Source organism: Myotis brandtii, unplaced genomic scaffold, assembly GCF_000412655.1.
Source record: "Myotis brandtii unplaced genomic scaffold, ASM41265v1 scaffold244, whole genome shotgun sequence".
In the NCBI taxonomy this organism is placed as follows: domain Eukaryota; kingdom Metazoa; phylum Chordata; class Mammalia; order Chiroptera; family Vespertilionidae; genus Myotis; species Myotis brandtii.
In genome coordinates, this window is record NW_005359225.1 from 2,734,828 (window position 1) to 2,758,202 (window position 23,375).

At 36.2% G+C, this 23,375-nt stretch overlaps 1 protein-coding gene across 1 annotated transcript in view; it reads right to left on the reverse strand.

Annotated features, from left to right (window-relative positions):
* Positions 1 to 23,375, reverse strand: part of RNF169 (ring finger protein 169) — a 47,239-nt gene that overhangs the window by 14,455 nt on the left and 9,409 nt on the right. The window contains exons 4-5 of the mRNA XM_014540367.1: positions 6,977 to 7,123; positions 1,335 to 1,453 (exon numbers count right to left, since the gene is read on the reverse strand). Coding sequence (XP_014395853.1) covers positions 1,335 to 1,453; positions 6,977 to 7,123 — 266 coding nt within the window. The remainder of the gene's footprint in view (positions 1 to 1,334; positions 1,454 to 6,976; positions 7,124 to 23,375) is intronic.

The following is a 23,375-nucleotide window of genomic DNA, read 5'->3' on the forward strand; positions in this document are numbered from 1 at the left end:
TGCCCCGCTCTGCCAGCCTGATCCCCCCTAACTGCCCCACCCGCTGGCCTGGTTGCCCCTTACTGCCCCCCCCCGCCAGCCTGGTCACCCCCAACTGTCCCCCACGCAGCCTGCTGTTCGGTTGTCCGTCCGGTTGTTTCGGTCGTGACAGCCCCTGGCTTTTTATATATTAGAATAGGATTCAGATACAAAAACTACATCAGCGATCACAATAGTACATATTTCATAACATTCTTAAATATGGTAGCTTTTTAGGTCATATTTATTAGTGACTAGCTATAAAAAGCCTTCAAATAAAAAGGGTCCAGGTGTATGTCCATAGGGGCAGCAAGAGAGATCTACTTCACAGTGTTGCTGGGAAGAAAGAGAGGAAGACTAGAAATAAAGGTGAGCAATGCCAGCTTTAAACAAACAAAAAGATTACAAAATAAGTAATGATTGTCTTTATCATCTTTATATTAAAACAAATCATGGCATGTAGTAGCTGCTCACAAATGAATGATTCCTCTATTTGTTCTTCCCTTCCTTTTCCCTCTATCCTTTCTTTCTTCCCTTCCTCCCTCCCTACCTACCTACCTTCCTTCCTTCCTTCCTTCCATCCTTCCTTCCTTCCTTCCTTCCTTCCTTCCTTCCTTCCTTCCTTCCTTCCTCCATCCATCCAAACCGGCATTTTCCCCCAATCATCCAACATCCAATTCAATTAGTCCCTCTTTTCCTCCCACGGGCCTGCAAAATCTAAAGGATCAAGAGGTTCCTTTGACAAGGTCTTAAAACTTTTCAGCAGTTTCCCCTCTTGAAACCTATCAAGATATATTTTAGTTCTAGGCATTGAAAATAAAATCAACGCTGGTCTTCCTACTAAGAGAAAAAAGTCCACAGAGAGACTAGAGGACACGTCAGCTGAGGAAGGCTGCATTGTTTCTTCCAGGATGGGAAGTTCACACTTTGCAGCAGAGCAGTTAGCACAATCTTATCCTGAGGATACCAGAAATGGGTGAGATTCACTTTCTTGAAAGTCCACAGAGAGAATAGAGGACACCGTGAGCTGAGGAAGGCTGCATTGTTTCTCCCAGGATGGGAAGTTCACACTTTGCAGTAGAGCAGTTCGCACAATCTTATCCTGAGGATACCAGAAATGGGTGAGATTCACTTTCTTTAAAAATTCAGGTCAGCCCCTTGTCCCTCAACCATATTTGAAAACCAGTTCCCACCTCTTTTCCCCACTCCCACCTCCCCCAAAGTGGCTACCACAAATACTTTTGCTCCCCCCAGTCCCTTTTGCCCCGTACCCCAAAATGAAAGAACCCTGACTGAATTCAGCATCAGCCTCTTACCCTGCCAGGAAAGCTAAGGAGTAGGAGCTGTTCTTAGAAACAAATGCAGAGCGATGTGTCTGTGTCATCTTGCCTCGGGAAGGTTCTTCATTCTCTGAATCTGAGAGACGCGCAGGGCACTGGCAGGAGAGAAGGGAGACAACAGTGTCCATTTGGGGTTCCCATTGATTCTCCCATAGCTACTGTTTCAAATCTCTCCATTATGTCACTTCTACCTGAGCTCCAATCTATGTTTGTGTTTCCAACTGGCTCCTGGAGATCCCAATCTGGATATCCCAAATGTAGCTCAAACTTTATATATCCAAAATCAAACTATCTATCTTTTTTAAGCCACACTACCAACCCAACTGGAAGCCTCAATGTCATCTATGACTCTTTTCTTTCCCTTTCTTTGAGGAAATAATAAATTATATAGAGGTTTTGAGTACCCCAACATTTCTAAATATTGTTTCATTTACTGTTTATATCAACTCTATTGAGAAGGGATTATTAGCTGTATTTTACAGATGAAAAACTGAGGCTCAGAGCAGTTGATTTGCCTGGGACTGTAGAGTTAATAAGTAGCTGACACTGGTTCTTAAATCCAGAACATTTGTCTCCCAACTACCTCCATGCTATTTCCACTCTACTCCATTCTACTGCTTAACAGTGGTTCTCAACCTTGGCTGCACATTAGAATCACCTGGGAATCTTTTTAAAATCCTGATTTCTGGGCCGCATCCTCCGGAAATTCTGTTTCATTGTTATGGGGTGGGGCCACAACATTAGTAACAAAGAAACAGAATTTCCGGAGGATGAGGCCCAGAAATCAGGATTTTAAAAAGATTCCAGGTGATTCTAATGTGCGGCCAAGGTTGAGAACCACTCTGCTAAAATGTCTCTCATCTAACTCTTCCCATGTATACTCAATTGTCATTGCCTTTCCTTAGATTCTCATCATCTTCTGCCTGGACTATTGCAATATCTACTACTGGTCTCACTCTCTTCAGCCTGCCTTCCTTCCTTCTAATCCCCTTCATACTATCAAACACACAGAATCCTGCTTAACTATTGGTAGCTTCAGGATAGAGTCTAAACACCTCAGCATAATTCAATAATCTTCAAAACTAGACTCAACTTTCTTTCATAGTTTTTCTCATACCAGTTCCCACACAGAGAACTCCTTGAATTCTAGTACAACAAAACTACTTTCTGCTCTCCACATGTACCATAATAGTCTTTCAAAACCTCTATTCTTTTGGACATGCTATTCCCTCTGCCTAATATTCCCCTTCCACATTCTCTGCCTCTAAAATACTCATTGGCCTTTCAGAGGCATCTTAAATGTCACTTTCTCTGAAAGGGCTTCCAAATATCCCTAGAGTCAGCCTTTTCCACCTTTGTTTTATTTTGGAATCTTTTTTTTTTTTTTTAGTCTTTTCAATTTACATTTGAAGTTTCTTTTATATGTGCCTTTTGCATTCAATATATAGTGAGTATTATTTGCCTTACTCAATATGAAAGTCTTTTTAGAGGGAGCAAATAATCTCACTGAACTCTAGTTTCTTATTTAAGAGTCTGTCTTCTGCTTCAGACAATAAACTCTGTGAGAGCAACTGACCATCTTTTCTTTAAGAATCCCAATGCCATTATAGAGCAGGTAAACAAAACATATGTAATCATTTAATGATTAACCAGTTAGCTAATGATCAAATGACTACCAAAATGAGAGTTACAGACAGAGGCATGCAAGACATCATCTTATGGCTCAGAGTACCCTGCATTCCTGAAATGCTTTGTTATTCTCTAGGCTGACAAATACATACATACAATAAGCTATGTTTCCTAATAGTTAGTCTTTGAGAAATAGGATTACAAATTACAGGGAAGCTTTTCAGATTTTGTAGGGTACAACTCCTTAAAGAACTCTGTTGTACAAACTGTTCACTGGAGAAACTTTTAAACAGTACTAACCCATTATAAAATTTTATATAATATTCTCTTTTCGACTCTGAGAGAAAAAAAAAAAAGCTTTGACATCTATAGACTCAACAGGGAATAAATAATGGCAATTTCTATTTAGGTGTTTCCACATAATCAATTCACTACCAAATAAGAGAATGTCCAAGTCCCAGCTCTATTACTTAACTATCAGGGTCACTGTAGGTTAGTTGTTTATCTTTCTGAGCTTCAGTTTTCTCATCTATAAAATAAAGATTGCTCCATCTACTGTTAAAAGGAGTTAGTATATTAACAAGTAGTAAGTGCTCAACAAAAGATATATTTTTATCAAATTAAATACTATTAATCTTTTAAGAAAAAAAACTTTAGCATTATAATAGATATCACTAGGTTAGTTTTAATTATTGAAAAATACATTTACATTATTATAAATAATTATATAGATAGAGGGTACCTCCCCCCATCTCTCTATATTTCCATTCCCAAAAAACCTAGAACCATAAGAGAGGAAAATATTTACCTCTCATCTTTCCCTTTAGGTAAAAATAAGCCTACTGCACTACAAATTCCTAAAATGGTATAAAACATGCATAATAAAATCCCAAAGTGATATTTTTTAATTTACATAAAAAATTTAAAAGAATGACAATATCTAGAGTTGGCAGGGTGTGAGGAAATTAGTTTAGTACTTTCTTAAACTACCAGTGGGAGTATACCTATATACAAACTTTCTGGAGGTCAAATTAATAATAAGTACCAAAAGTCTTAAAAAGGACACTCCCCTTGACCTGGTCATTCCACTTCTGATAATTTATTTATTCGAAGGAACTAATCAGAATGGTGGTTTAAGATAGCAAAATATCAACAGGAGGTTAATTAATAATTCTACTGTAAAGAATATCAAGAGACCACTAAATAAGGATGTAGGATTCTTTATTTACATGGAAAAACATCCATAATTTAATAGTTTATAAGAAAAGGTTTAAGAGAGTATGCACACTGGGTTCCATTTTCTAAAAATAAAAAATATATATTTAGTATATATGCACTTAGAAAAGAAGTTTGGCAAGACATTTACTAAAATGTTTATATAAGTTATCTCTAGGTTGTGGGATGACAAGCAATTTTTCACTTTCTGCTTTATAATCTTTGGTACGACTATAATTGCTATACCAAATTGTTTTCCAACAATTCACATTATTATTGATATCAATTGTACCATAAAAATAATAAAATAAACACTGCCAATTTTATTTCCATTCTGAGCAAATAACAGATGATAATTTCTGATTCTGGAATAAGTACTTTCCTTCCTCCATTTGAATTCAACTTGATAAACTTGCATCAAACACTTGCGATATGCAAGGTAGTGTAGGAAATTTTAAATTAGGTTAAGACATTCCTATACTCAAGAAACTTACAAATCTAGTAAAGAAACACAAACACCCAAATAACCATAAGATAAGGGAGAATGAAGTAAGTCCTATAAAAGTTACAAAGTAGAGGAAGGGGTTCTGGGAGGGCAGAATGGAGTAGAGAGAAGTGGGGAATCTCTATAGGTTCCAGGAAGGCGACAACTTTTGAACTGGACACTGAAAGAGGAATAGCCTGTCAACAGGTAAGTTGGGTGACATTTCAGTGAGATGAAGATGTGAGAGCAAAGACTCTAAGGAGGGAAAATACAGAGTATATTCTTGGGGGAAACCATTTCTTAGAGTTTGGGATGTAAGCAAGGATGGAAATACAAGCTAAAATAATACCAAGGACTTGAATGTTGGAGTGAAGAGTTCTCACTTAATTTCTCAGGAAATACAGAGTTCCTGAAGTTTGTGGGAAAGGAGTGAAATAATCAGTCCAACTCTAATCATAACACTCTCTATATAAAATTTAATCCTTCATCTGGCTTCCCTCTAAAATCTACTTGAGCTTCTCTTTGGTCTCAATTTGAATGTAGCCTTGACTAAACTAAATGAAATTATCCATTCAACACCAAAAATTCTTAACACATATTTAAAGCAAAATTAGAGCCACTTAAAAGGCCTCAAAAATATAAAAGCAAACAGAAAAATGGTAAAAATCACAAAACTCTAAAACTTGAAGTGTTCATAGGTCATATTTTATTCAATGTGTTTTTGCACACAAAATTTTCATAACTGGCTATTACCAATAAAAACAGGTCTGACAATGTGTACTTCTTGGTTCCTTTTAAGATTAAAAGTAGTTTTATGCAATTGATTTCTATTTCAAAGATGATAATGGAAAAAGAAGAAAAAAATCTTAGAGCAATTTCCCAGTCTTGACATGAATTAATACTAGAGATCATTTCCTGGAGAAAATCTGGATCTGGCAAGGCCAAAACAGCAGCAGGTAGTCTTTCTATCCAAAGACCATAGCAGAGGAAAGCGAGCTTCTGCGTTGTTTCGCCTGTGGCCCTAATGGACTGTCCTGCTGGGGTGAAGTCACAGGCAGAATTGCAGTCTTTGGACCACAGACCATAGTTGGGGCCATTAGTCAGAAGACATACTATATGCACAAGACTGTCATATATTTCATTCCTAGCCTCTCTGATAGCAGTCTTTTTCCTTTTGTAGTTCCCAATAAACAGAGCATTAAGAGTACACAGCATTTTGTATTTGCTAAACTGAATCTTTTAGAAGGCTGAAACCCTATAAAATCCAAATAGTTGTTTTTAGTAATAATTAAATAATAAAAATTATTATTATTATAGCTGGATTCAAAAAGCCCCACATGCCTGTTGACAATCAGCAAATACTACCAATCCAAGAAAGCTTAAATAATTGAATTTTTTGAAATTCGGGAACAATGTCTTTGCAAAGAGTATATCAAAAGCACAGAGAAATTAAGTAACCTGGCCAAAGTTATAGTCTGTTTTAATGCTGGGACCTGTTCAAGAGGCAGACTTCTGAAGCAGAGATTTTTTCCCCTCTATTCTGCTATATTGTCTGTCTTTATATATGGTAAAGCTCTATTAATTCTGGTTAATTAGAAAGATAACTAAAATACTAACAAGCCTGAATCATAAAATATTTTAAAAGATATGACTCTATAGATATGTTAAGCACATACAGAAAGCAATAAAAGATGTCCAATCCAATAAAACTTATTAAAGAAAAAACTCAATTATAATTACCCATTTGAGCTAATCAGTGGACCCTGCAAAAGTACTTTAAATATACCACTTCTAACCTTTTCCAGTAATTTGCTTGGTAAATAAGTAATGAAAAAATTTCAGGCAAGATTTAGCTCAATTAAAAGTCTAATTAGGTTACATTTAAACTATGTAATCTAATACCTTATTCCTAGTACTGTGCTGTTTAGAATAAAGAATAAAGGGAAATTCAAGCTTTAACGAAATCTAGTAGAAGATATAAGACATACAAAACTCAAATATGAAGCAACACAAGTCAAAATATGTACAAAATTTACCACAAGTAGTCTACTGCACTAGGTTTTTCCTTTCACCATTTTCTCCCACCGTCCGCTTAATCTTTCTACACAAGTGTCGTTTTCCCATTCATAAATTACACTCTCCAGCTCTCATCTGGACACTAAATTCTCACAACACTTAAACTGCACAGTCAGTGACTATTAGTTGACCAACACAGGCCTTTCAGACCCCTGTCCCCTGCGCTAATTGCTGCTGTTGAGGCAGATGTCCATCAAAACAGTCATCTACTTACACGCTCCAGATTGGTTTTCAGTACCAATGGCTCATCTCTTTTTTTCTGTTCGTCCATTTTCCTTTTCCCTGTTTCTGTGTCCTCTGGTAACAGCTTGTGGATTTTATCTTCGGAAGTTTTCTCCTCTTGTAACTTTTCTTCTTTCAGCTAAAAATACAAATCACACTGAGACAGTAGAATTTTAGGCAACTATAAACTTAAAAATATCTTTTCATCAGTAGTCTATTAGAACAAACATCACATGGCAGTTTTGAGACTATTTTCCTTATTGGATAGAAAACCCTCTTAATTTTTAATTAAGTTAGTTTTTACTTGACTCTTGCCAAGCATACACTTCATGGCTTAAGATTTAACTGCTCTGCATTCTTGAGCAATATGAAACCATACAAGCTAATACATAATCAAAAAATAAAGTTTATTCATTTAGTTAAAAGAGACTGAATATAAAAACCTTCTTATTCCCATAAACCAGATGGAAGTGTACTGGGCCAGGAGAACAACAGAGATATAGGCCGCAGAGGGTCAGAGAAGCTGGGCAAGGCAAAATGGGTCTTTAGGCCTAGTAGCAACAGGAAAAATGACTTTGTCACAGTTCCAATGTCCTACAATTTGTGCTGTTAACCTTGCAGTTCAGAGAATAGGTTAAGACACATGACTTACAAAGAAATTTAAGGCAGAGGTATCTGCTCCTCATTTGGGGGAGGTAGCATGGCATTATGAAAATAAGATGGGCTTTGGGATAACATGGGTTCTAATGGTTCTGCCACTCATTTACCAGCTAGATGATCTTTGGCAAATGAACCATCATATGCTCACCTGCATAACAGATAATGCTGCCCTGGCCGGTTTTTTTCAGTGGTTAGAGCATCGGCACACAGACTGAAGGGTTGTAGGTTCAATTCCAGTCAAGGGCATGCCCCTCGGTTGCAGGCTCGATCCCCAGCCCAGGTTGGAGTTTGTGCAGGAAGCAACCAATTGATGTATCTCTCTCACATCTATTTCCCTCTCTCTGTGTCTCTACCTCTCCCTTCCACTCTCTCTAAAAATCAATGGAAAAATATCCTCTTAAAAAAACAGATGTTACTTACTTTGCAGATATAGTTTGAAGAAGTAGATGAGAATAAAGTACTTAATGTTGTGTCTTGCTGTGTACTTACAGTACATCAAGAGTTTCTTTCCCTAATCTCCTTTTTATTCTATTTTCACTGCCCAGGGTTTTAATAAGATTTAAATGACAATGTATATCAAAGCAATTACAGGGTACTAATATTTTTAATCATACTTGCAAAAAAATATAAAACTAAAGAATAAATATTTTTCATTGGCTGTTACCTCAGTGTTAAAAAAACAATAAAGATTTAGTTTTATCTTCCTAATTTCTTTAGGTCTGATTCCTACAAGTCTGAACTAGTCTTTAACACACTGAGTCTAATTCAAGGTGATAAATATTAAAAGAACACCATACACAATGTTGTATCAGGAGATTCGAATGAAATAATGTATTCCCAACTCTTCCAAAGTCAAACAAGAACACACAAGGAAGAGAAGCAAATCCATATCCAGGGAGAAAGCAATCATAAGCAATGCTAACTGCCCATGTGAATGATCAGTGTTGATGATCTTATATGAGAAATTCTTGTTCAACAATTTGACCACAGGCTACCCAGAGGGGCATTTTACTTTAAGAGGATAAAGAGGTAGAGTGGCGCAAAAGAGAACAGGTTTTAGCATCATAATAATTATCATTTCCTGAACTCTATGTGCCAGGTGCTGAGCTTCCTCACTTAAGAAAACTAAGGTTTAAGAGTTGGTAATGTGTTCAAATTCACAGTCATAGCCCTAGAGCTGGAATTCAAATCTAGGTTTATCTCAGTGGTTCTCAACCAATGATTTTACATCTCAGGGCACACCTGGCAATGTCTGGAGACACTTTGGTTACAACTTAGGGGTGGAGCGTGTGTGCTACTGTCATCTAGTGTCTTGAGGCCAAAGGCTGCTACTAAACATCCTAAATGCACATGATAGCCCCCAATAATATATACATACACAGAAGTTACAATTTTTTAAAAACTAAATATTAAATTTCCTTTAATATATTTTAGTGTTAATGTGTTTAGTATGTAATGGTATTTACATACTATGCCCTATAGCTTTAAATATGTGTTTTACAATGTATCCTTATAGCTCCTAACAATGTTTATCTCTGCTCTCAAAGTTTTTGACAACAGCCTTGTGTTGCTGGCAAAACCACCTTTTCATTGCAGTGCTGAGTCTCTGCTAATACAGCATTGTCTTAGCAAAGCTAAAAATTTACACAGTTGAAAAACCCATATACCCATTTAAATCTTCACAAGAGCATGTTGGCGTTTTCTCTATGCTGAGTTCTGTAGAAGTTATTTTTTTTTTGTCCTTTTGGTGGTTATTTATAAGGACTTGAGAACTTGGTCTCTAGGAAAGAATTTTTATACTCACGGAAAATGACTCTGGAGTGTCAGAAAGCAGCATATAAACTTGAGTAAGACTTATCAATAGCTGTTGCTTATTAAACTCTTCTATGTTCCAGGCATTACGTTTATAGAGCGTACCTCATTTAATCTTTAAGGGCTCTGTTTGTATATATCATTATCATTTCATAGACACAAAAAAGTAATACTCAGTATTTCCCAACGTCACCATGATTGAATACTGAAGAACTTGAATTTTATAGTAAACCATTGGTTTCAGATACCAGGGAGTCTCAACCACAGCATGACTGGCATCTGGGGTTAGATAACTCTCTGCTATGGGGCGGGGGGATTGAGCAGAGTCTAATAAGAAGGCTTATGCATGAATACTGGCCCAATCATTGGCTACCGAGGACAAAATGAGAAATTCTATCAACTGTATCTCAAAACCGTCAGTCTGAAGTGAGAAAAAGGGAAACATGTATCCATTGACTCCCACCTCCCAATAACCAAAGTTTGCTCCACATAGTGTTAAACACCCCTCACATTGGCTTGTACAACTTAAGTTCCCAAGGTAGGTACCACAGCTCCTACAAGAGAAAAGCCCTAGAGCTAAAAGCAGGAAGCAAGCAGTTGGCCCCTGAACAAGATCTCAGGTTGCACCAAAGTGAAGCTGCCCACTTCTGTAAGTGGAATGATTTTTATTGCTTCCTTTTTTAGATGCTAATTACTAGAGAAAAACTATTGACTTTTGTACATTAATCTCATCCTCAGTCACACCACCAAGAATACCAGGAAAATTTTCCTGAAAATGGCTTCACTTTGCCCTTACATTTAAAAATAAACTTTAACAAATCAAAGTATTATACAGTACACAGAAAAGTATACAAATCATAAATGTAAGGCGTGGTAAATTATATAAAATAAGCATATCCACATAACCATCACCCAGATCACGAAATGGTATATTACCAGTATCTCTTGTGCCTACTCCTCACCCAAAAGTAACCACAATCCCAGCTTCCAACACCAAAAAAAATAAAAAAAAAATCGTTTTACCTATTTTTGGACCCTTTCTGAATTTTACATAAGTGGAATCATATATACATTATTTCTGTCTTTCTTCAGTCAACATACTGTTTGTAAGATTCATCCATGTAAGGTACATATAGTTTGTTCTTTCTCATTGTTTTATAATATTCTATTGTTTCCCTACAAAACAATTAATTATTCTACTGTTAATGTATATTTGAGTAATTACTAGTTTTGGGCTATTTACACTTAAACCGCTATGACATTTTTGAATATCTATCCTGATACACATACTGTTCTGTGGGGTATATTCTAGAACAGATACTATTTACTCATCAGGTATGGGTATGCTGCCATGGTTGTCCAAACTGGCACAAATTACACTCTTACCCCCCAAAGTAGCAGAATGACAACTTAAGTTTGCTCTCAGCTTATTTGTCTATTTCAGACATTCCAATAAGTATATATATTACTGATTATTAATTCAATTTGCATTTCTCTTCTAAAGATGTAGAGGAGTTTTTCATGTTTACTGTTTGGAAATCCTCTTTCACACAGTGCCTATTCACAGTGTTGCCCTTTTTTCTTTTACATATTTGGGTTCCCCCCTAGTAATTTGTACGAGCTATTTATATATTTTTGGACCCTTATCTTCAGTTTCACTTTCTGCAGTTTTAGTTACCTGCAGTCAACAATAGTCTAAAAATATTAAATGGAAAATTCCAGAAACAATTCATAAGTTTTAAATTTTGTGTGGTGCTGAGTAGCACAATGAAATCTCACACTTTCCTGCTCCATCCCATCCCAAGACGTGAATCATCCCTTTGTCCAGCAAATCCATGTTGTACATGCTCCCCACCTGTTGGTCACTTAGTAGCCATCATCTTGGTTTTCAGATCAACTGTCATGGTATCATGGTGTTTGTGTTCAAGTAACCCTTATCCTATATAATAAAGAGCTAATATGCAAATGGTCATCATGCCATCACACCATCATGCTGTCACGCCGGGGCCAGGGGACCTGAGGCAATGTCCCCCGCCCAGCGCCAGGCTGGGGGACCTGAGGCTGTGCCCCCCCCCGCCTGGTGGGGCTTGACGGGGGACTTGAGGCTGCTTGACAGGGGTGGGGCCGGCTGGGTCTGGGTCTCACACGATTTCAAGGCTCGCGCGGGTGGGCGGGGACTTGACTCTGGGTCCTGCGGCACACCCCAGACTCTGACAGGAGGGAGATTTTCATATACATTTTACTAATTTTCTTTCATCTCTGGACACTTCTATATAAAGGGCAAATAGCAATATTAAAATATTTCCTCTAATTCCCTTTTAATGTGCATGAATTTTGTGCACTGGGCCACTAGTTTTATTATAATTGCTCTATTTTAACACTAGTTATTGTTGTTAATCTCTTACTGTGCCCAATTTATGAATTAAACTTTTTCATAGGTGTGTATACATAGAAAAAAATATAGTATATGTAAGGTTCAGTACTATATGCTGTTTCAGGCGTCCACTGGGGGGGTCTTGGAACATATCCTCCACAAGTAAGGGGTACCATTATACAAAAGAAATATATGTATTTATGTATGTGTGTGTTCATATACCTTTTCCCCCTCATACAGTAGCTTGCCTTTTTTACTCTCTTAGTAGTATCTTTTGAAGACACGAAGTTCCAGGTCTTAATGAAGTTTAACATTAGTGTTTTTATATCCTCTTTAAGAAAGTCTATGTTATCTTTAAGGAGCTTATTATTTGAACTTTCACATTTAGATCTACAATCCACTTAGAATTAATTTTTTAAAATCAACTATGCTAAGGCATACTCTACATATAATAAAATGAACACTTACAGAATGTATATATCTCAATGAGTTTTGACAAATGAATGTATCTATGTAACCATCTCCCTAATCAAGATATAGAACATTTAAAAAAATTTTAAATTTTTTTATTGATTTCAGCGAAAAAGGGAGAAGTAGACAGAGATAGAAACGTCAATGATGAGAGAGAATCATTGATCAGCTGCCTCCTGCTCAGCCCTCACTGGAGATTAAGTCCACAATCTGGGCATGTGGCCTGACCAGGAAACGAACTGTGACCTTCTGGTTCATAGGTTGATGTTCAACCACTGAACCACACCGGCTGGGCACTATAGAACATTTTTACCACACAAGAAAGTTCCTTCAAACCAACTAGCAATCCATCTCCCACCTCATTCAGCCCTAGCCACCCCCTAATCTGATGACTATGACTACAGATTAGTTTTGCCTATTATAAAATCACACAGCATATATTCCTTTGTATCAGGTTTTATTCACTCAGCATATCTTTAAGATTCATCCATAATACTGAATTTATTATTAAGACATTCCTTTTGTGGATGAGTTATATTCCATTGTATAAATGTACCACAATTTGTTTATCCATTCAAGTGTTGGACATGTGGGTTGCATTTAATTTTGGGTTACTATGAATAAAGTTGCTATGAACATTCATGTCTTGTGGACAGATGTTTCTATTTTGCTTGGCTAAATATCTACAAGTGGAATTGCTAGATCGCACAGTAAGTATATGTTTAAATTTATAAAGCAACTGCCAAAATGTTTCCCGTGGTGGTTATACCACTTTACTGGCAAACCTCAGAGATCCTGCAGGTTTGGTTCCAGACCACCACAATAAAGTGAGTATCACAATAAAGCAAGTTGTAATGTTTTTGCTGGTGGAGAGTCTTGCCTTCAATTAAAAAAAAATGCAATATCTGTGAAGCACAATAAAGTGTAGTGCAATAAAATAAGTTATGCGTGTTTACTGTCACCAGCAATGCATTGTGACAGAACTATATTCTGTTCTGCTGATCTATATGTCTTTTCCTTATGCCAATATCATACTGTCTCAATGACTAGCATTATATGTGTCTTGAAATCTGGTAGTAAAGTCCTCCAAAAACACAGTCGCAATTCACAGACAACATAATCCATGTAGAAAATCTACTAGAACCTACAAAAGGCTACTAGAACCACTAAATGAGTTTAGCAAGGCAGTAGGATAAAATATAAAAATCAACTGTATTTATATACTTGCATGAACAATTAAAAATTTTAAATGCCATTTATAGTAACATTGAAAATATGAAACACTTAAGATAAATCTGACAGAAGATATGGAAACTGAAAACCACAAAACATAATTGAAATTAAAGGAGCCCTAAATAAATAAAAGGATATATACATCATGTTGGTGGGTCTGAAGATTCAATATTATTGAGATGTCAATTCTCCCCAAATTGATCTGTTGATTCAATGTAATTACAATCAAAACCCCAGCAGGCATTTTTGTACAAATTGGCAAGTCAATACTAAAGTTCAGATGGATATACAGAGAACCAAGAATAAGCAAAATAACTTTGAAAAAGAAGAACAAAGAGGATTAACACTACCAGATTTCAAGACTTATTAGAAAGCTACAATAGTCAAAACAGCATAGTATTGGTGTAAAAACAAACAGATCAATGGTACAAATAGAATATAGAGCTTAAACGCACAAATATATGGATGACTGGTTTTTAACAAAGGTGAAAAGAAAATCCAACCGAGAAAGGAGTCTTTTCAACAAATGGTGCTAGAACAACTAAGACATCCATATGCACAAAAAGGAACTTGGATCTATTCCCCAGGCCAGATATTAGAATTAAGTTAAAAGCAATTATGGACCTAAACATAAAGCCTCAAACTCTGAAACTTCTAAAGGAAAACATAGGAGAAAATCTTTGTGGTTTTGAGCTGGGCAAAGCATTCTTAGAAAAAAATTTATAAACTTATGCACTCTAATTCTGAAAGTTAAAAACTTCTGCTCTTCAAAAGACTACAAGAGAATGAAAAGACTGACACTGGGAGAAAAATATTTGCAAAGCATATCCCTGATAAAAGACTTGTATCCAGAATACATAAAGATCTCTCAAAATACACAATCCACTTTTTGAAAAAAGAGCAAAAAGTATGAACGAACATTAAACCAAAGAAAATATACAGAAGGCAAACACATGAAAGATGTTCAACATCATTAAACATTAGGAAAATGTAAAGTTAAACCAGAATGAGATACCACTACACACCAATTAGAATTGCTACAATTAAAAAGACTGACCATAACAAATATTGGCAATGAGAGAAACCAGAACTTTCATACACTACGAGTAGGAATTAAAATGGTAAAATCATTTTGGAAAAGTTTGGCAGTTTCTTTAAAAAAAGAAACTTACACCTAACATATAATTTAATGATTTTACACCTAAGTATTTACCTAAGAGAAAACAAATTACATATCTATACAAGGACTTGTACAGGAATGTTCATAGGAAGCTTTATTTATAATAGTCAAGAACTGAAAACAACCCAAATGCCTATCAACAGGCAAATAGAGAAACAAACCGACAAAACCAGACAGTGAAATACTACTCATCAATAAAAAAGACTAAACCATTGATACATGCAACAAGTGAATGAATTTCAAAATAATTATGGCTGAGTGAAAAAGCCAAATAGAAAAGCATAAGCAACATCACAATACAAAAGAGAGATAAATTGGACTGCATAAAAACTAAAAACTTTTGTGCACAGAGCCTTAACAAAAAATGAAAAGACGACCCACAGAATATAATAAAATATCTGCAAATCATATATACATCTGATAAAGATTTAATATGCATACTACATAAAGAACTCTTAACAATTCACCATAAAGACAACCCAATTCAAAACTGAGCAAAGGACTTGAATAGACACATCTCCAAAGAAGAAATACAAATGCTCAATAGCACATAAAAGATGCTCACCATCACTGTTCATTAGGGAAATACAAACCAAAACCATAATGAGATACCCACTAGATGACTATTTAAAAAAAAAAAGAAAGCCGAACCTGTTTGGCTCAGTGGATAGAGCGTTGGCCTGCGGACTCAAGGGTCCCAGGTTCGATTCCGGTCAAGGGCATGTACCTTGATTGCGGGCACATCCCCAGTGGGGGGTGTGCAGGAGGCAGCTGATCGATCTCTCTCATCGATGTTTCTAACTCTCTGTCCCTCTCCCTTCTTCTCTGTAAAAAATCAATAAAATATATATTTTTTTAAAAAAATAACAAGTGCCCAGCAAGAATGTGGAAAAACTGGAACCTCATACATTGCTGGTAGGTGCAGCTGCTGTAGAAAACAGTTTGACGACTTCTCAAAAAAGTAAACACAATTATTGTATAACCCAGCAATTCCACTCTTCGATACACACTAAAATAATTGAAAGCAGGGACTCAGACAGACAGTTGCATGCCAATGCTCATTGTAGCATTATTCACAATAGCCAAAAAGTGAAAACAACCTAAGTGCCCATCAAGAGATGAATGGATAAACAAAATTGTATGGAGTATTATTCAGCCCCATAAAAAAGAATGAATTACTAAAATATGCTACGGTATGGATGAATCTTGGAAATAGTATGCCAAGTGAAATAAGCCAGACACAAAAGGACAAATGTTGTATGATTTCACTTATATATTTAGAATAGACAAATTTATAGAAATAAAAAAATAGGTTAGAGGTTATCAGGGGCTGGGGGGGAAGCGGAGTGGGAAGATATTGATTCAAGGGTACAGAGTTCCTGTTTGGAGTGATCAAAAACTTTTGGAAAAAGATAGCAGTGATGGTTGCATAACACTGTGAATGTACTTAAGGCTACTGAATTTTACACTTAAAATAGTTAAAATGTCAATTTTTTTAAACGATCTTAACTTTATTCTTTCACAGAATTTTATAATTCTGCTTTGATATAAACAGGAAAAATAAAGCTATTTTAATTTACAAAAACTCTCCCTAATCAAATGTTTTAACAAGATATTTTATTTTATGCTAGAGATAGAAGAGGTGCAACTGCTTCTAGAAAATTCTCTAGTTTGGCTTGCAACTAGCATTGCAATGATTTGAAACTGTTCTCTAAGCCATAAAAACTATTATACTAATACAGTAATCGTATAACTACTGATCCTCTCCTCTCATAAATAAAAGAGATAAGGAAAGACAGCACATTGCAGAAATAGCCTAAATAACCTACTATTCTAATTAAATTTAATCATGCTTTTAATTTCCCAAATGTGTTATTTTCTTTAAAAAGCACATTTCTTGATAAAATTGTTTTTCCTCATCTGGGTAGTTGTAAGTAGCAAAAGGAAAAAAACAACCATGTTTAACATTTTTAGATTTTGAGCATCCTACAAAACAACTGTTCTTTCCTCCTGCAGTCAAAATTAAAACTTATTCTTTTGCGTTTTCCCTTCCTGGTACTACACAACTTACCTGCTCTTAAAGATATAGAAGATTCAGTATCTGTTTTCTGGTTCCGGAGAGAGACAATTTCAGCACATGCCATAAGTAAGCATTTCCTCAAAGATTACATAACATTTCAGAGGAAGAAAAAAATGTAGCAAAAAGAACTCTAGAAATCTTAAAATACCATTAGTTCTATCATGAGCCAGCTATACATCCTTACACAAGTTTATTCTCTTAAAAGAAGTGGCTCTGAAACTATTTAATCAACAATTAAATTCAATCAGCATTTGATGACTACCTATGTGCAAGACATTATATTAGGTGCAGTGGAGAGTTAGTGGAGAGTTAAAGAGACTAAACAAACAGATCCAACTTGAAAGATTTCACAATCTAATAGGAAAAAATATTTTTAAACAAGCAAATAACCTGCTACTTCTGCAGTGTGACAAAACATATTTTAAATTTACCAGGTAAATATTAGCTTCTTTTAAAATAAGTAAATTATTTTTAAATGGAGGGGTCAGGGGTAAGGCCAGTTCAACATTCAGCTAATGATTCATTACATAGCCATATAGATTTAAGTGAAATGTTCAAGTTTTAATAAAGTACATCATATTTTACAGTTCATGGCAGAAAGATAACACAAGAGACGTTAAAGATACATAAGTTCAAAGATAATTAGGTCCTAAAAGTTTACTTACCTTTAAACAAATTCCTTCACAAAAGTCAATGTCTGCATTATAGAGACATTATTCACTTCAGTAACTCATTGACCATATCTGATTACTCTGCACTCTGGCTAAGGACTAAGAACTGCATGCTTACTACTTGAATAATTTAGCCAGCAATGGGGAGAAAATACTCCTCAAAAAAGAACCAGCGGGGAGGAGAAAAAGAAAATGGATAGGTCAGTAAACCAATTCAGAGAAAGCCTAAACCACTCATGTGATCCACAGAATTATCGAAAGCAGTTCATCTTTCCCACTACAGAACCCAGGGAGATAAGCGCTCTAAGCAAACGCTGTTTTTCCCCTACCTTCAACCTTCCAGAGTCCAATGAGTCAAAGACAAACTAGAGCATGCTGGATCACATGTTTCCCAACTCTAACATAAAGCAACAATTATTTAACCACGTGGTCAAAGTTGAGCACCTAACATACTGCATAAACAGAATTACTAATGGTGTAAATAAGAAGCTTAATACAACAAATAAATAGAATTTAAAGAGATGGAGTCAATTATTTCAAAAGATAAAAATGCCTAACAATCTCATATAGAATGGAAACATAAAATGAAATCAATATTAAAATAATTTCTCACTGCAAATTATATTTTCATTTCAACATATTGACTGCAGACAACAATATAACAAGAATATGTGTGTGTATACATATATATACACATGTATTTTTTTCAAGAATGAATAATTCCTCAAACAATAGCAAGATGGAGGACTGGGCACATGCTAATAATCTCCCTCCACTTAAAATGCCATAAGATGTCATAAAACTTCTTTCTAATACACTACATCTATAAAAGCACAGAAAAGCAACAAAAAAAATCATGTTATTGGCAGTCAAAATTGCAAATACCCAAAAGATGGAAATGGTTTTCAGTGAAGATTATAAACAAGCAATTCACAAATAACATATAAATGGCCAGTAAGCATAAGATGCACCTATTCTCTAGTAATCAGAAAAATGTAAGTTAAAGCAATGAGATATTTTATCCAGCAGAAAGCAAAATATTAAAAGGAATGATAACAGTTTAGAGCACGGATTTGAAAAAAAGGGAGGCTCTCATTTATTATTGGTGAGAGAGTAAGCTGAAAAAGTCTTTTTAAAGGATAATTTGTTGATATCCACCAAAATACAAAGTGTATAGACCCTTCAAATCTGCACTTTCACTTCTAGCAATCTAACCTAACAGAAGTATTTGCTCATATATGTTCATGTGTGTTCAGTGCAGTTCAATAACTTTTAAATTGGGGGAAATAAGAAACAATTTCAATGACCAATAATAATGGAATGATAAGTGAATCATGCCTCATCTATACTATGAAATATTCAGGATGAAAAAGTATCTATATAAAAGTCCTCCCCCCCAAAATAAAAATCATATTGTTAGTGAAAAAAGCAATGGATCATATTATTCATCAAAAATCCAAGCTTCTTTCAAGTATTTACCATCAGACTGACACACCCAAGATCCCTCGTTATGGTAGTCGCCTACCTATCTCTCTGTCCCCTAATTCACAGAAAAGCGTATCATCTAAGTTTCTCTCCAACTACTTCAGTGATCATTCCTGAAGATGTCAATATCAGAATACTCGCTCAGTTCCTTCACCTCCTAAATAAATCTTTTCTTCCCTCCTACTTCAGTTACATACTCCCATGCTCATAACCTAAACCTTGTCATGTCCAATAACTAAATCTCTTCCCAGTCTCACTTTTAAGCCTCCCACATTTAGACCATCACTTCCGAGCTTTCCAGCTTTACTTGTATGCTAATAGCCTTAGTTTTACAATTCTTTACCACCATTAAAATTTTCAGTCCATCGATCTAACAGCTCTTTCACTGTCCATCATGTATCTCAATTCCCTCCTTAAATAACCATGGTCCAAAAACTATAACAACTTCCTTATATACACCTTATAGTACACTACATCTCTCCCTCCAACATCCTTCTGGCAGAACCCTAACCTTGGTTAACTCAACATATTCCTTATTCCAAATGTGCCCTAACTGGTCTTATCTCCATTCTTGATCCATGAGGAAGAGCTGCTAGATGCCTACCCAATATCCATTCTCTCCTTCCTCAATAAGAGAACCCTGATTCCACTTAGGAAGCTAACACACCCAGGTAAACACTCTATGCTTCCGAGCCCCCTGGCAACTACAGGAAGCCTGCGGCACTAGAATCCTATATGATAAAAGGCTAATATGCAAATTGACCAAACGGCGGAACGACCGGTCACTATGACGTGCACTGACCACCAGGGGGCAGACACTCAACGCAGGAGCTGCTCCCTGGTGATCAGTGTGCTCCCACAGGGAAATGCTGCTCAGCCAGAAGCCAGGCTCACTTCTGGTGAGCGCAGCAGCGGTGGCGGGAGCCTCTCCCACCTCCATGGCGGCGCTAAGGCTGTCCAACTGCCGGCTTAAGCTTAAGCCGGCAGTTGGATGCTGCTCAGCCAGAAGCCAGGCTCACTTCTGGCGAGCGCAGCAGCGGTGGCGGGAGCCTCCCCCACCTCCATGGCAGCGCTAAGGCTGTCCAACTGCCAGCTTAAGCTTAAGCTGGCAGTTGGACATCCCCCAAGGGCTTCTGGACTGTGAGAGGGCACAGGCTGGGCTGAGGGGCCCCCCCCCCCGCCCCCGCAAGTGCACGAATTTCATGCACCAGGCCTCTAAGTATAAAATAAAAGTGAAGTCACTGGTGGAGCTTTGGAGAAGGCTCTTTAAAAGGATCCAAGTCAGCTGGCATCTGCCTTCTGTATAGATGTGATTCTAGAGAAGGATCTGCCACTTTACACCACAATGAGATAGGTACACTTGAAGATGTCGAAATAGAAAGACAAAAGGAACTTGAATCCCTGATGTCATGGAGCTGCCATATCAGTCCTGGACTGCCTAACTACAGTTTTTTGTTACTTAATAAAAATAAAACTTCTAATTTGTTTGAATCATTATTTTGTGGACTCTAGTATCCACAGTAAATACAATTCCTAACTTCTTAGGCCCATTACAGCTTATTCCCCACAAAGCAACCAGGAAACTTTTAAAAGTATAAACCAGATTACTTTACTATCTTTCCATCACATTTTAAATAAATTTAGGTTCCTTACCAGGTAAACTAGGCCTTCTTTGATCTGGCTCTTCTATCTCTCCCAGCTCATCTCCTTCCAAATCCCCACACCATCCTTCCATTCAGCTCTGGCCACACTGTTCCTCAAACAAGCCAAACTTGTTTCTGTCTCAGGGCCTTTGCATTTGCTGCTCCCTTTGCCTGGAATGCACTTTCCTCATACCTTAACTTGGTTTGCTCCCTCTCTTCTTTCAGGCTTCAACTTAAATGGTGCCTTCTCTGAAAGACCTCGCCTGATCACTCTTATCTAAAATAGTCCCTTCTACTGACTAGCTATGTCCACACACACACACAAAAATTCAAAAATAAAACAGTCCTTTCCACTCCCCTTAACTTTTCTTATCCTGCTTTGCGTACGTGTGTGTATGTGTAGTGTGTGTTTTTATTTACTGTCTATCTTCCCCACGAGAATGGAATCTCACTAAGGGTAAGCACCTCAGACCTCAGGTTATCATATTCACCACTGTATACCCAATACCTGGCATATAGTAGGGACACGGTGAATAAATGAATACACACCATGATTTCAATTATACTGAAAAAGATTAAAGTGTGTACATGCGTGTGTGTGTGTGTGTGTGTGTGTATAAGGGCCTAGGAAGAGACTGAAAATAAGGAAAAGAGAAACATTCACCTTTCGCTCTGCATATTCCTGCATTTTTTTTAATTTAAAAAAAAAGACAATTTTGACATATGGCAGGAAGAAAATTTTAAACATACTTAGAAATATAAACTTATTTATAGAATCATAAAATTTATAAATCCATAGTAACCTCAGTAGGCATAACACTATCCCATGGGTCGAATAATCTATGATTATTAAGGAAACATCTTTTAAAAGAACCAGAATTAGGGGAATAAAATTTCTTGTTAACTTTTTATAGCCCGTATAAAGGATTTTACTGCCCCTTACACAAAATAATAAAGTATACTAAATAAAAAAATATATTAATAATATGTTATACATCAAATTAGTAATGGGGAGTCCTATAGAGTTCATTTCCACTTACCATCCCTTGCTCAGAACCAGTTTTTAAAGACATTCCTCCCCTAGAGATTTACCTAGATAACTATATATTTCTTTTGTTTCAGAAAATATGCACTCTGAGGCATCTTTTTCTCTATCAAGTTCTCCATAAAATGTCTAGTGCCTTTTAAATTTTTTTACAACTTTATTGAGGCATATTTTACATATTATATAACTTATCCATTTCAAGTGTATAATTTAATGATTTTTAGTAAATTTCTCAAGTTGGGGAACACACCATAAATCAGCTTTAGAAATGTTCATTACTATAATAAAATTACTCACACCCATTTATTAATTCCCATTCCTATCCCTACTCCAATCAACCATTAATCTGTTTTTCTCTATACATTTGTCTATTCTGAACATTTTCTATAATGGAATTATATAATACATGGCCTCTTGTATCTGGCTTCTTTCACTTAGCATCTTTTTGGGGTTCATCCATGTGGTAGCATGTACCACTGATTCATTCCTTTTTATTGCTGAATAGTATTCCATTGTATGGATGTGCCAGTAGTGACTTTTGATTTTATGACTTGACTTTTCATTTTCCAGGTTGTACAAAGAATGCAGGATAACTTGGGTATTTGGGCATAGATCCCACGGGAGAAGGACCTATAGTTAACTTTTATTTAATCCAAGTAACACAGGTGTTTTTCAAACACAATTCACTTTACATGATGAGAATGTCCTAGCCTCCTTCAGCATTACGCCATCAGTCCTTTTAAAACCATCTTCCTGCACCTCCCTCCTAAGAGGAACACAAATAAGTCAAGGTTTCTTCTCTCAAGGCTTATAAAAACCTCTACTCTTACCATGCCTTCTGCTTTAACTCCCTTTTCTATCTCCAACTCCTTGTTTTCTCTTTATCTTCAAGCTGATAGCTTTAAACCATATTCTCCATGATCCCTGCAACCCAGGTACATGCCCTTGACCAGGAATCAAGCCCAGACCCTTTGGTCAGAGGGCCAATGCTCTAACCACTGAGTCAATGCCAGGGCCATGTTTTTTGAAAAGGAACATTAGAGCTAATTATCTGCATATTCTAGAATTTTATTTAAGAGGAATCTGTGGTTCTTTTGATGTGGCCCCTGAGAATAATTTCTTGCCATGTAGAAAAAGCTTTGTAAGTGATTTTTTTTAAAACACAGAATACAAATAAAAAACTCACAATACCAATATTAAAGGAGAATGACAGCTCAACTCAGCATATGACATCTTCATTTTTAAAAGGGTCAAAGAATGTATAGTAATTAAGAACAGTTTTCTATTATCTCTTTAACATGGCCTTGTTAATACTGATTTTTTTATTCAATATAAAATTCTACAAGTAATGTTACTGCCTCGCCTCTGCTTTTGAAGATGTCTGATTCAGATTAAGTGGATTACTCATCTTTATAAAGTATTAAACATCCACAGGTAGAATGATTATCTAATCATTTATGAATGTGGGTTAAGAGACGGTGCTACAGGAAGAGGGCTGGGGAAGGATGATACAGATTTTGTAACATACTTCTTATTACTAGCCTTTTTAAAGTCTTAATTCTCTAAGTGATTCCCAGACAATTAGCTTGAAAACATTCCAAATAAGATGATGTGGACACAGGTAAAAGCTTTCCCAAGGGTAAAGGTTCTCTAGGAAATTATTTCCTTACCCTCTTACTGGCCTAAGTTACAGTTATTCTGGAGTATTTAACAGAGTAAAAGCAATAAAGGATAATA